The 15,315-nt window shown below is 44.1% G+C and overlaps 1 protein-coding gene across 6 annotated transcripts in view; it reads left to right on the plus strand.

The window, feature by feature from the left end:
• The window catches only part of atxn10 (ataxin 10), a 224,048-nt gene that overhangs the window by 100,392 nt on the left and 108,341 nt on the right, over positions 1-15,315 (plus strand). The window contains exon 10 of one of the 6 annotated variants that reach the window (XM_067999741.1): positions 8,946-10,080. The exons of the other annotated variants lie outside the window; for them this stretch is intronic. Within the exon in view, the coding sequence (XP_067855842.1) occupies positions 8,946-9,005 (60 nt within the window). The 3' untranslated portion in view covers positions 9,006-10,080. Of the gene's footprint in view, positions 1-8,945; positions 10,081-15,315 lie in introns of those variants that run through there. 6 annotated transcript variants of the gene reach the window in all.

The raw sequence follows: 15,315 nt of genomic DNA on the forward strand, positions 1-15,315 counted from the left end.
AGGGTTAAGTTACGAGGAGAGATTACACAAATTGGGGTTGTATTCTCTGGAGTTTCGAAGGTTATGGGGTGATCTGATCGAAGTTTATAAGATATTAAGGGGAACAAATAGTTTCTCTCTATCCACCCTATTTCCGCTGGTTGGGGATTCTAGGAGTAGGGGGCACAGTCTAAAAATTAGAGCCAGACCTTTCAGGAGCGAGATGAGAAAACATTTCTACACACAAAGGGTTGTAGAAGTTTGGAACTCTCTTCCGCAAACGGCAATTGATACTAGCTCAATTGCTAAATTTAAATGTGAGATAGATAAATTTTTGGCAACCAAAGGTATTAGGGGATATGGGCCAAAGGCAGGTATATGGAGCTAGATCACAGATCAGCCATGATCTTATCGAATGGCGGAGCAGGCACGAGGGGCTGAATGGCCTACTCCTGTTCCTATGTTCCTTAATGCCGAGCTGCTCCTGGCTGGCTGGCCCGAGCACCACCTTCTTACCTGTTGCTGTCAAAGTCACCACTGCCCTCAACAACTTCTCCAGATCCTTCCAGGGTGCCACCGGGGACATCGCCGATGTCTCTCAGTCGTCTGCACAAAAGAGCCCTGCAAATACACCTACACTCACACTGCAGTGACTCAATGGGTGGCATCAGGTGTGGGTCTTCATGGTGATCCTCAGGAAAGGGAATTATTGCACAAACCAGACAAGATTTGCAAAGACGTGGCAGTAGTGATAACAAAATTTAATGTGATTGGCAAAACAAACAAAACTAAATGAAAAACATGACATTCTGTCATACACCCTTGTGCATCCCCTTTGTGCTCACAAAACTTTAGCCTTACGTTTACGGGAACCCCTACGTGGCTTCAGCAGAGGTAGTGGCAGGTCGCTCTTGTCCTTGCCTTGACCGATGAGATGCTTTGCGCGAACGCCCTTTGGGTTTTGATGCCCGTGAGGGCCCCCCCCAAAGACTGCTCCACCTGCACCTGTGCAGGGGCAGATTCGGCCACCTGGAGAAGAGGCAGCATTGCGGGTACTGGTTGAGAGGGGGGCAACGGGTGAAACGTGGAAGCGCTTTGAGTGGCGTCCCCACTTCCATGTCCCCTTTCACCATCATCCCTCTCCTGGCCCAGGCCCACATCACTCCTTCCACCCTGCTGGATGGTTTGGAGGACTTGTGTGAAGCCTTGGAAGGCCAGTTGTAATGTATCTGTCAGCCTGTTTAAGGCGGCAGAATGTTACTCACCCTGAATCTGAACAGCCGTTGTCAGGGCCCGAATGGACTCATTGTTGAGCCATGCCTGAAGCTCGATGGAGGCTAGCCTTCCCTCCATTGCAGACGTTCCCGCACCTACCTGCGACACTATCTCAGACTTGCCTTCATGTCCCTGTGACCGTATTCCACTCATGCAGGAGTTGGACTCCTCCATCCTCTGCGCAATTGTGTAGAGTGCGCGTGGCAACTGTTCCAGTACCTCAGCAATGTGCTGCTGGCCCTCGATGACTCTCCTTTTCATGGCTGGCCCCCAGGGTTCAGCATCTGGGTCCAGCTGAGCAGAGCCTGGAGAAGAGTGCTCCCACCGATGTGGACTCTCCACGGCTGCCCCTGCCACCAGGGTCTGCTCGTGCTCACGTGCGTGGTGACTTACCATGTGCAAGCCCAACTAACTGAGGACGGGGACCCACCGAGGTGTGTGTATCTGCGCTGGTGGATGGCTGGCTCAGATGTGACGATGCACCGTTAGAGGCCAGCAGGTCCTGTGAGGAATCGCCCTCCTCAGTCACGGCGGTTGCAGATGGCCCTGCAAGAGAACAGAAAGCAATATTAAGCATGTGGACAGATGTTGAGGTGCTGCAGATGCCAAGTGATGTTAAGATAATTCGCTATCATGAGTGCTGAGTGTTGGATTTCTGTCACCAGCTGCTTGTGAGCTCCCAGTCTCGGCGTCTGCCACAGACAAGCACTCCAGCGTGCGGCTTATTTCTATTGCCTGCTGCTCCGCGTCCGTTCGGACCAACTGGTGTGGCAGGCCCCTCCGGTCCTTGCCCTCTCCTGGGCATTTTGGCATCTCTTCTCCTATCAAGGCAAAACACAGAGAGGCATGATTGAGTGATGGTTGCATAGTGACCCGCTGCATGCATTGGTGTGGGTGGGGGTGAGCGTGAGGGAGATGCATGGGAGGGTGCGTGTGAGACATAGCCATGAGATTGTATGAGGATTGGATTGGGTTGCGTGGTAGTGTTCGAATGGGAACTGGGGCGGTGAGTAAGTTCAGGCAAGGTGAGGATGATGGTTGAGTCGATGTGAGGAGTGATGCGAGAGCGTTGTGGTGGCAGTGCAGAAGGAGTTGTGTGGTGGTGGTGATGATGTGGAAGACAGAGTGTGGGAGAATGCATAAATATACTCACTTTGGCTGACCTGGTTAGGTCATTAAAGCGCTTCCTGCACTGGACTCAGGTTCGGGCGACATTGCTGCTGCTGCTGACCTCCTCTGCCACCTCGAGCAGGCCTTCTTGGTGGCAGAGGCAGGCCACTTCCTCCCATCTGATGGGAAAAACGATTCCTCCCCCCTCCTCCTCCTCATCCCATCGAGCAGCACGTGGAGCGAGGAGTCAGAAAACCTTGGAGCAGCCTTGCCCCTGCCCTGCTCCATTCTATAATTTTGGTTCTTTGCTGCAGGAGGAGCATTGGAGGACTGCCCTTTAAATAGGGCTCCTCCTGCTGACAGCCTGTGATGCGGGTGCGCAGTGCGCCCGCTGCGCAGGTCTGCAATGGGAAACCCGGAAGCTCGCGTAAGTACCTTCAATTGGGCTGCGATCGCGTGCGGAGCACACCAATTTCACTGGGCGCGTTACCCACGTGCCCAGTCGACTCCCCGCTGGCAACCCGCCTCCCTCCTAATATCGGGCCTCTGGTCTCCCTCTTGATCCATAATGTTTAGTATCCATGCATGATATAAACATGTTTCCCGAACCCAATGCATAATACTGTATTTGACCATGTTGAAGAACAATTGTCACATACTGACCTATTCCTTTAACTTACCTAAATCAGCCTGCAACCTAAACTGCCAACTCCTGTGCCTGTTTTTATGTTATCTGCAAACTTTTGAATCATTCTATTAATGCTTTCATTATGTCTTAGTACTGGAAAATAAAAATACAAAATTTAGGTAGTTAATACTGTAAAATTCCTTCTAGTGCATTATTAAACATCACGTAAAATAGCAAAAGGAGGCTGGGTTATTACAAAATGCAACATCTTCTCTTTTATAAGTGACCAGTTTTCCGACTGTGTTGGGCCAACCATACTCATTTCAGGGCAGGATGGTGTAAATTTAAGTCTATAAAGTGGCAACAGACTTGTGATTTGAATCAAAATCTGTTTCCCATTTCTCATCACCCCTCCACTGATGCCACTTGATCTAATAATAAAATGTAATTAAAATATTTATACATACATGACAGGAGGACAATTGTGGACAAGACTCAGTATGCATGGTTTAGAGTGGCCACCTTTTGCCTGGTCCAAAACTAACTCATAGAGTCATAGAGTTATACAGCACGGATAGACATGATGTGGAGATGCCGGTGATGGACTGGGGTTGACAATTGTAAACAATTTTACAACACCAAGTTATAGTCCAGCAATTTTATTTTAAATTCACAAGCTTTCGGAGGCTACCTCCTTCCTCAGGTGAACGATGTGGATAGAGGCACTTAGGCCCATCGCGTCCGCGCCGGCCATCAAGCCCTGTCTCCTCTAATCCCATATTCCAGCATTTGGTCCGTAGCCTTGTATGCTATGGCATTTCAAGTGCTCATCCAAATGCTTCTTGAATGTTGTGAGGGTTCCTGCCTCCACAACCCTTTCAGGCAGTGAGTTCCAGACTCCAACCACCCTCTGGGTGAAAAAGTTCTTTCTCAAATCCCCTCTAAACCTCCCGCCTTTTACCTTGAATCTATGTCCCCTTGTTATAGAACCCTCAACGAAGGGAAAAAGCTCCTTCGTATCCATCCTATCTGTGCCCCTCATAATTTTGTACACCTCAATCATGTCCCCCCTCAGCCTCCTCTGCTCCAAGGAAAACAAACCCAATCTTCCCAGTCTCTCTTCATAGCTGAAGCGCTCCAGCCCTGGTAACATCCTGGTGAATCTCCTCTGCACCCTCTCCAAAGCGATCACATCCTTCCTGTAGTGTGGCGACCAGAACTGCACACAGTACTCCAGCTGTGGCCTAACCAGTGTTTTATACAGCTCCATCATAACCTCCTTGCTCTTATATTCTATGCCTCGGCTAATAAAGGCAAGTATCCCATATGCCTTCTTTACCACCTTATCTACCTGTTCCGCCGCCTTCAGGGATCTGTGAACTTGCACACCAAGATCCCTCTGACCCTCTGTCTTGCCTAGGGTCCTCCCATTCATTGTGTATTCCCTTGCCTTGTTAGTCCCTCCAAAGTGCATCACCTCGCACTTTTCCGGGTTAAATTCCATTTGCCACTGTTCCGCCCATCTGACCAACCCATCTATATCGTCCTGCAGACTGAGGCTATCCTCCTCGCTATTTACCACCCTACCAATTTTTGTATCATCAGCGAACTTACTGATCATACCTTTTACATTCATATCCAAGTCATTAATGTAGACCACAAACAGCAAGGGACCCAGCACCGATCCCTGTGGTACCCCACTGGCCACAGGCTTCCAGTCACAAAAACAACCTTCGACCATCACCCTCTGCCTTCTGCCACTAAGCCAGTTTTGTATCCAAAGTGCCAAGGCACCCTGGATTCCATGGGCTCGTACCTTCTTGACCAGTCTCCTGTGGGGGACTTTATCGAAGGCCTTACTGAAATCCATGTATACCACATCCACTGCGTTACCCTCATCCACACGCCTAGTCACCCCCTCGCGTGGGATTGAGGATGTTTTTTTAAAAAACTATGCATGTGTGCAAAATGGCGTAACTCTTGCATGAAATGGGAAAGGATGATTTGTGCATTTGCCCAAGATCTTGAAAAGACAGGAATTGAAAAACTGAATTTTTGCTGTCTGTTTTTCAGTTTTGAAAATGATTGAATGGCAACTGCTCTCTTCCCCCTCCCCCACCCTAACCCCAAAACTGGTTTGTCAAATTCAAAACACGTGTTTAGTTACTATACCCCAAATAGAATCAATCGGACATTTTCACTAAAAATGGGTTCCCAAGAGTGCAGGATATCACTGATGGCACCCATGGCCAAGTCCCACCGGTTATGGCATTGGGTCTTTACATCAATGCAGTAAGGAAACTTGAATCGAATTCCAATACTCAATAAGAACTTGAAGAAACAAATTTCAAGCATAAAACTGCTTTTATATAATTGTTTGTTTAGGGTTGGACTTTGGGAGACCAGCATCCATGATTCAGCTTTTGGCATTTATACCGATGGCAGAATTGAGGACCCTGTTTTCATGGATGGACGTGTGTCTCTTAGAATCTGACCTAAATAAGTGTCAGCATAAAAGCTGCTAAAGGGAGTGCTGCCTTTGCTTAGTCACTCATACCCATTATTGTTCACAATTCTCAAAAGAAATTGTTGAAAATGAATTTGCCTTGATATCAGTATTGAAAATCTTTGTTTAATTCACATTATTCTGAGGCAGCCCAAATAGATAACCCCTCTAAAATTGTTGAATATGGAGGGTTTTGTTTTCCACAAATGTGAATGGCTCAGAAGTTAAGGTCAGCAGTGCAGGGGCGATTGAAAGAATTTGTGTTTGACAATCTCAGGCCACTTGTCTTTATTCTGAGATTTTTTTTTGAATGGGTAGATGAAGCTTTGTTTAGTGTTACTGGGAAGATGGTCTGTTTTGTGATGCAAATTTCTGCTTTTGCCTTTGAACAATCAAGTAAATCACATATGTAAATTTACATAGGCAAAGGAGTTTTATGGAACTATTTTAGAATCAGTTGAAACCGGCCAAATGTATTCGCATGTTCACTGCTAATGTGAGAGTGTCTGCTTTTTAAATTGTAATCAACTTGTTACTCTAATCCATTGTTTCAAGTTAACAATGTCGCCAATGAACCTTTGATTTCCCTGTCTGATCAGTGTTTGTATAATATTTGCAGCATTAAGACATTGTTGGAACCTTTTTTTTAAAAAAAATGTGTATTTGTGAGGTTGCTGTAAGATTATTCTTGTGTTACTGATTTATGTTACACTGTTACCTGCATCCTCAGTAGTCTCTGATTTTGTTTGATGTTTTCAAAATGCTAAATAGGGTTGATCATCAAATGTTACTGTGCAATGCTTCAGGTTATTGCTTTTATGTTCACTTTTAATCTGTGATGCAGGTGAAATTATGACTAATTCTTTTCAATTTCTTTCTTAAAAAAAATTGTCTGCCAATTTTTGCTGGGTGCGACGGGGAAGCTTTTGAAACACAGCCTGAAGAGCAGGCACTGTGGCAGATTTTATGTTGTCACATGCAGGTTTATCAAATAACTCGAGGGAAGGAAGAGGAAATTTTCCTTTGAAATGTTTATGCTACCTGTCAAAACAATAACACAAGCTTATCTGGCTTACCAGGGATTTCCATGAGTAGACTTGATTGGACTTGAGCAACCTGAGGGGAGGGAGTTCAACATTTAATCATCGACCCTAAGTAATATTTTTTTTCTTTGACGTACTAACCTTGCAGTTGGTAGGTCCTTAAGGGGTAATGTGCATGGCTGAAGCAAATGATGGTCACGCTTGGGTGCCCATCTGTGCTACTGACAGCCCGGTCGGCCCCACTGAATTCCGTGGGGCTGGGCCATTTGCATAATTTCAGTGATCTGCCTGTACAGTTTTTCTGTGAGTAGGGGCAGTGTTGCATAAATGGGCGTGTGGAATTAGGAGTGCCGCAGTTCTTGTATACAGGCTGACTTTGTGAACAGGAAGGCAGGAGGCAATCTCAGAACTGTACCTTCGCAAGGAAGGTCTTATTGGAAGAGATGGCCCTGAGGAAAGTGCCAATTTTTGAGGGCAGGGGAAAATCTTTCACGTAGAGCAAGTGTGGTGCGAGGTGGGCATGGATGCCAGAAGTGATGCCCTGCACTCTTGGGAATCCAGCCATCTAGTAGAAATGCTGGACCCTCTCCAGTTGCTCCTTCCTTTCTGTTGGAAGAGTGACAAACGTATTTCTCTTGGCTGCTGTGACCTGCTTGATGAAGCAGTGTATGGATGACTGATTTAAATAACACGAGTAGTGGCTTGAAATGAGCTGGTTGCATAAAAGCTTAATGTGTTGCAACTTTAACCTCAACAGGCAGGACTATCCCCATGCTGGTTATTATCTACAGGTCATGCTCTAGTACACAACATAAACTCATTGACTGCCTATTTGTTGAATGTACATGGCAAAGGCAGGTCTCTTCTGACATGCCAGGTAGTTAAACCTGGGGCATATGACCTAATTAAAGGAATACCCAAGTTCATTGCTTGCAGCTGCCAGGCTGAATAGGTGGCAGCAGGAGTGCTGCTGTGAGAAGTGTGCACCAAAGGACTGACTAATTGAAGGAAACAAGCAGCAGAAAATAAAACACTAGCTGTAATACTCAAAGTTCAGTAACTCAAGTTAAAAAGAGCAGTCAGAATGCAAGTCTCACTAATGCAGCAACCTTGCTTTTAATAAGCAAATCAAGAGCTATGCTGCAACAAGATGTGGAAAATCTGGAGTGGCAGAAATTTTCATTCACTTGCACAATTTTGTAATGGCTAGTGCGCGTACAAAATAAGTAGCTTTTAAAACTTCCCTGCGGAGGAATTGAGAATTGTGCTGAAGACCACCATCTGAAATTCATGGTGTACAGAGGAGTAGCAACCCATCATGGGATCCTCTTGTCTTTGTTCTACATTTCTGCATCTCTTCCTTCCTTCTCCACCCCTTTCCCCCCCCCCCACCCCCCGAATAAACTTGATGTGTATTGTGAGATCAAAACAGCTCTCTGGTGCAGTACGTTTGACAACAATCAGCACTGCCTTCTAATCAGCTACTAACTTAGTTATTACCAAAATTGGTAATTTAGATGCTTTTATGAAGTGAATTTGGATATTCAAATGTACATTATAATTGGTGCTGCTGTGTGTGCGTGTATGTATGTGTGTGTATATATATATATGTACTATGTCAGACAAAAATTATATGTGCAAGACACTTGCACTAATAACTAAGAACTATGAAATGTGTTGAAACCAGAACATGACTATTAATAATTAAAGTGCAGAGAAGTCTGTGGTTTGTCTTGAAAGGAAGTGAAAATCTCAATGAAATTTGTTAAAAAACCACAACGTTGGCATTTTGGTTTTGAAGTAAATATGGAAAAAATTGCTCTCTTAATACCATTCTTCATGATAAATCTGCCTACAGCATTTAGATAGATTACAGCCACTTGACGCAGGATATTAGTTGTTAGGTATATTAGAGCAATATAAATCCAAACAGCATTGCTTTACGTAGTGAGGCTATTGTGCGAAATGAACAGTGCCCTGACCTTCAGGAAAGCCATACTTGAAGTCAACTAAAGATTGCTTCATGTCGTATTGCTTAGCCTCTGAGTTGCCCACGCACAATGCATAAGAATAGAGAAGCAAGTTCAGCAACAGGCTTACTGAGAATGAAGTGAGATGTGCAGTCTGTGGAATACAGTGCTTGGTTGAACTATTTCTAGCAGTCTGTCTGTTCTACAGCTGCTTGTGACTTTTACGTTCTAAACTGTGACCTTTTAGTTCATACCCACTTGGTAAATATTTTAAAATCATCATTTGAAAAGTAGCTGCTGATTTGAAAGTTTATATGCTTTGATAAAATGTCATTAGTCATTAGAGAATAAGTTTACTGCTGCATGACTGCAGTCTAGTCAGTTTTGTCATTTTGCAGTTCTGACACACAATCAGTTGTTTTTCTTTTTTTCAGGAAATATTTGATTTCTTCAGTCATATTTGGCTTTTGCTGGAAGTACTGAAATTCCATTGAACTTTGCAGCACACAATAGCACAAAATCATTTAATGGTCTCTTTTTAAAATTTATTGATGATGTGTATTTGGATTCCATCCCATCCTGTCTTCCTTTGTTAACCTTACACCTCTATTGTTCTGAACTCCTAATTTAGAGAGTGGGTGATTGGAACTGATGACTTGAGCAGGTTTAATGTTGAAATAAGGGTCAGAGAGCTCATTATAGCTGAGTACTGGGAATCTCCAATTGCATTCTTAGCATTGGTAAATTGCATCCAGTGTTGCTTTCATATTAATAATAGTATTCCTGGAGTACAGGACCTTAATAACAGTTTCTAATTGTTAGCCAATCAATATCTGGAAAATGAATGTACTCTGTGCTCAGTAATAGTATAGCATGTGCACCTCCTTCAGGTTTTCTCTTCCCTTCCTTCCAAACATTTCAGCTTGGTTTAGTAGGTTAGTGAGTTATGGGTACACAAACCCTACTTCGGGCCTTGAGCACATAATCCAAACTGACACTTCAGTGCAGTTCTGAAGGAGTGCTGCATTGTCGTCATTTGGATAAGACTTTAAAGCAAGGCCCTGTCTGCCTGTTCAGGTGGATGTAAAGAGATCCCATGGCACGACTGAAAGAAGAACAGGGTGTTCTGTTGTCCTGGCCAACATTTATCCCACAACCATACACCACCAAAACAGATTATCTGGTCTTTCATTTCATGTACTGTTTGTGGACCTCAGTTGCTGCATTTGTCTACAAAGCAACAATAACAGTATTTCAAAAGTAATTAATTGGCTGTGATGTCCTTTGGAAATGCAAGTTCTTCTCTTCCCTGTTTCTCTCCCACCTCCCCCCCCACACCCCAATCCCTGGAAAAATTGAATTATTACTTCAGCTGAACTGTAACTCTTATAAGACACATTGTCAGTTACCTGCAGTGACATAGTCACCCCACAATTCTGACCATGTCACAAGTAGGCCTTCCCTTGAACCCTCTTGTACATCACGTGTTATTTTGTTGTATAGTTTGTCCTGTGTTTTCCTGTATACAGACGAGGGAATATAACGAGCAAAAATGTGGGAACAATAAAATCTTACCTTTTTTTGTGGTTTGCTCTTATTTTTATGTTTCCATGGTTTTTCTGCATTTTCCCCATCTTTCTCATTTCTTACCTGTATCTGTAAGGAACATAATTGCTATAGATATGGGAGTACTGTTTTTCAGGAGACTCTTTTGACACAATCTCCACTTTGTAGCAATAATAATTTGTCAAATTATAAAATTCTCATCTGCCCTATTTGCTGCATTCTAACGCTCCCTTCATTTCACAGACCTTTACAACTGTTAGCGTACTACTGTAAATCACAACAGCGATTTGCCAGAATGCTATTTAAAAGAAGAAAATAGTTAAATTAGTTTCGACTCCTCTTCTCTCCTGCCCCATTCAAATGCATTGTCAGGTGGTTTAATCCAAGCAGCACACAGCTAAGTGATTCAATCCCAACATCACAAGCTATAAAAGCTGTACATCCTTCATATAACTACCAGTCACTAGGTACAAAACTGATGAGCCTGTAGTTGGAAATGGGTGATTTAAACATCATGAAGCTTTTCATTTGATTGAAGTCTTCTATATTTTGAAATTTTACAAATCAATACTGATCCAACTCAGATGGTGGCATGCAGTTTTGGTCATCCAAACTTAAAAAAGGTAGACACACATGGGAAATGGTTGAGAGAAGTGACCTGGATGATTTGGGGATTTAGGGAACTACATAATGAAGAAAGGCTCAAACAACTAAATATATTTTTGCTGAGAAAAAAGTAAGGGAGACACAATACAGGTCTTTAAAATAATGAAAGGTATCTGAGATGAAAGTAAACAAGCTATTTATCTTAAGCAGCAAGCATTGGATGAGAAGATACAAGTGTAAAATTCTCAAGCTTCAAACAAGATTAAAGATTAGTTTTAAAAAAAAAACATTTTCTTTCCCCCTAAGGATAATGGATATGTGCAACAAACAGTGGGGTGGTGGCTCAGGGTCACTTGGCACCTTTTAAAAAGGAGCTGTATTGCTATCTGTTCAGAAGTGGGATTGAGGGTTGTAAGAGATATTCAGCAACATTTCTCACTTTTTTTAGGGGAAGTTGGTGAAGGAAATTAGTGTGCCCAAAAGTAGAAATCAACAGAGAGTGTACTGGGGAAGTCCAAGATAGAACAATCTACATGGACTCTGATGAAGTAGGCTTGGTGAGATTAATGGCCTTTTTACACTTTGGATTTTCTATGTTCTTACATGAGTGTCTCAGTGGGATTGCATATCCTGTTTTACGTCAAGGTCTAGGAAGAAAGGGATTGGTGACAATTTTCTGTGGGTGAGGGGGATTATTAATAGTTGGAGGTTACTATTTGCTCTTATTGCCATTGGAATTTTTACCATCCACTGAGAACTTTGGATTAGAATCATCGAAAATTTATGCACTGAAGGAGGCCATTTGGCCCATCGTGTTCGCGCCAGCCGAAAATGACCCACACAGCCTAATCCCACTTTCTAGCACTTGTTCCGTAGCCTTGTAGGTCAAGGCACTTCAGGTGCACATCCAGCTACTTTTTAATGAGTTGTGGGTTTCTGCCTCTACCACCCTTTCAGGCAATGAGTTCCAGACCCCTACCACCCTCTGGGTGAAAACATTTTTCCTCAGCTCCCCTCTAATCCTTCTACCAATCACTTTAAATCTATGCCCCCTGGTTATTGACCTCTCTGCTAAGGGAAATAGGTCCTTCCCATCCTCTCTATCTAGGCCCCTCATAATTTTGTACACCTCAATTAAATCACCCCTCAGCCTCCACTGTTCCAAAGAGAACAACCCCAGCCTTTCCAATCTTTCCTCATAGCTAAAATTCTCCAGTCCTGGCAACATCCACATAAATCTCCACTGTACCCTCTCTAGTGCAATGACAGCCTTCTTGTAATGTGGTGACCAGAACTGTACACAGTACTCAAGCTGTGGCCTAACCAGTGTTTCATACAGTTCCAGCATAACCTCCGTGGTCTTATATTCTGTGCCTCAGCTAATAAAGGAAAGTGTTCCATATGCCGCCTTAACCACCTTATCTACCTGTCCTGTTACCTTCAAGGATCTGTGGACATGCACTCCAAGGTCCCTCACTTCCTCTACACCTCTCAGTATCCTCCCATTTATTGTGTATTCCCTTGCCTTGTTTGCCCTCCCCAAATGCATTACCTCACACTTCTCTGGATTGAATTCCATTTGTCGCTTTTCTGCCCACCAGACCAATCCATTGATATCTTCCAGCAATCTACAGCTTTCCTCCTTACTATCAACCACACGGCCAATTTTTGTATCATCTGCAAACTTTTTAATTGTGCCCCCTATATTTAAGTCCAAATCATTAATATATATTACAAAAACCAAGGGACCCCACTGGAAACAGCCTTCCAGTCACAAACACTCGTCGACCATTACCCTTTGCTTCCTGCCACTAAGCCAATTTTGGAACCAACTTGCCACTTTCCCTTGGATCCCATGGGCTTGTACTTTTTTGACCAGTCTGCCACGTGGGACCTTGTCAAAAGCCTTACTAAAATCCACGTAGACTACATCAAATGCACTACCCTCATCGACCTTCCTCGTTACCTCCTCAAAAAATTCAATCAAGTTAGTCAGATGCGACCTTCCCTTAACAAATCCATGCTGACTGTCCTTGATTAACCCATGCCTTTCTAAGTGACTTTATCCTGTCCCTCAGAATTGATTCCAATAATTTGCCCATCACCGAGGTTAGACTGACTGGCCTGTAATTACTCGGTCTGTCCCTTGCCTCCTTTTTAAACAATGATCCAACATTAGCAGTCCTCCAATCCTCTGGCACCACGCCTATATCCAGTGAGGATTGGAAAATTCCTCCCTTGCTTCTTTTAACAGCCTGGGATACATTTCATCCGGCCATGGTGATTTATCTACTTTCAAAGATGCTAATCCCCTTAATACTTCCTCTCTCACTAAGTTTATCCCATCCAATATTTCAAACTCCTCCTTAATGTCTGCATGGTCCCTGTCTCTTTTTTGAAGACATACGCAATGTATTCATTAAGAACCATACCCACACCTTCTGCCTCCACACATAGGATACCTTTTTGGTCTCTAACAGGCCCTATTCTTTCCTTAGTTATCCTCTTGCTCTTAATGTATTTATAAAAGATCTTTGGGTTTTCCTTGATTTTACTTGCCAATGTTTTTTTCATGCCCTGTTTGCTTTCCTAATTTCCTTTTTAATTTCATCCCTGCACTTTTTATACTTCTCCAGGCTTTCTGGAGTATTGAGTTCTCAGTGTCTGACATAAGCTTTCCTTTTCTGCCTTACCTTACCTTGTATGCTCTTTGACATCCAGGGGGCTCTAGATTTGGCAACCCCACCCTTTTTTTCTGTGGGAACATGTTTACTCTGCACCCTTTTGAATCTTCGCCTTGAATGCCTCCCACTGCTCTGACGCTGACTTACCTTCAAGTAGCTGTTTCCAGTCCACTTTTGCTAAATCACTTCTTAGCTTAGTAAAATTGGCCTTTCCCCAATTGAGAACTTCAACTCCTGTTCTATCCTTGCCCTTTTCTATAACAATGCTGAAATTAACTGAATTATGATCACTACCACTAAAATGCTCTCCTGTTGATACTCCTTCCACCTGCCCAGCCTCATTTCCTAAAACTAAATCCAGAACTGCCCTCTCTCTTGGGCTTGCTACATACTGGCTAAAAAGTTCTCCTGAATGCAATTTAAGAATTTTGCGCCCTCTATACCCTTCACATTGTTTTATGTCCCAGTTAATATTAGGGTAGTTGAAATCTCCTACTGTTTTTGCACTTTTCAGAAATTTGCTGACATATTTGCTCTTCTATCTCCCTCTGGCTGTTTAGGGGTCTATAGTACACTCCCAGTAGTGTGCCCCTTTTTTTTAGCTCAACCCATATGGCCTCATTTGATGATCCTTTTAACATATCATCCCTCCTCACAGCTGTAATTGTTTCTTTAACCAAAATTGCCACCCCCCTCCTTTTTTAATCCCCTTCTCTATCTTGTCTGAAACCCTGTAACCATTCCTGCCCCTCTTTAAGCCATGTTTCTGTAATAGCTAAGATATCGTACTGCCACGTGCCTTTCTCTGCCGTCAGCTCCTTTGCCTTATTCACTATACTCCTTGCATTGAGGTATATATCTTTAAGCACTGCCAAACTCCCTTGCTGTTTATTTTCTAACCTTTGTTTCCTCTGCCTTCCTAAGTCACTTACTCATTTTCTGCCTTCTATCTCCAGTTCTGATTCTGTCCCATCTGAATCTACACTCAGGTTCCCATCTCCCTGCTGAGCTAGTTTTAAACCCTCTCCAACAGCACTAGCAAACCTCCCCGCAAGGATATTGGTCCCGGCCCTGTTGAGGTGCAACCCTTCTGGCTTGTACAGGTCCACCTCCCCCAGAACTGGTCCCAGTGCCCCAGGAATCTAAAGCCCCCCCTCCTGCACCGTCTCTCCAGCCATGCGTTCATCTGCTCTAACCTCCTATTTCTATACTCACTAGCGCGTGGCACCGGGAGTAATCCGGAGATTACTACCTTTTGAGGTCCTGCTTCTTACTCCACCGTAATATCTTCCTGCAGGACATCATCCCTCTTTTTACCTATGTCGTTGGTACCGATACGGACCACAACCTCCCCCGCTCCAGAATGTTCTGCAGTCGCTCGGTGACGTTCTTGACCCTGGCACCAGGGAGGTAACATACCTTCCTGGACTCGCATGGAAATGCCTGCCTGTCACCCAGTCCCTCTCTGCCTGCACTCTCAAACTGTGGGTGACCACCTCCTGAAGCATGCTATCCACGTAGGGCTCAGCCTCGCGGATGCACTGCAGTGACGCCAGCTGCTGCTCAAGCTCCGAAATCCTGAGCATGAGCTCCTCCAGCTAACGACACTTCCTGCAACTGTGGTTGTCCAGGACACGGGAAGCGTCCTGGAGTTCCCACGTGGCATTTGACGGGTCTGAGCTGCCCTGCCATGCCTCGATTTATTAGATTATTAATTAAACTTAACAAAAATAAACTAAAGACTTAAAAACAAAAATTCTCACCAGAAAAAGAAACACTCACCAATCAGCTCCTTCCCTTGTGTTGATGTCACTTTGGGTTTTTTTCCCTCTCTCCCTGACAATTGCGCTTGGCTGCTCCACTGCCTTAGCTGATCCTGCTCTCCTGACTCCCGCCTTTTTATGGGCCACTCCTCTTCCCTTCGCCGCCTTAGCAGATCCTGCGCTCC

This window comes from Heptranchias perlo, chromosome 18 (genome assembly GCF_035084215.1).
Source record: "Heptranchias perlo isolate sHepPer1 chromosome 18, sHepPer1.hap1, whole genome shotgun sequence".
In the NCBI taxonomy this organism is placed as follows: Eukaryota; Metazoa; Chordata; class Chondrichthyes; order Hexanchiformes; family Hexanchidae; genus Heptranchias; species Heptranchias perlo.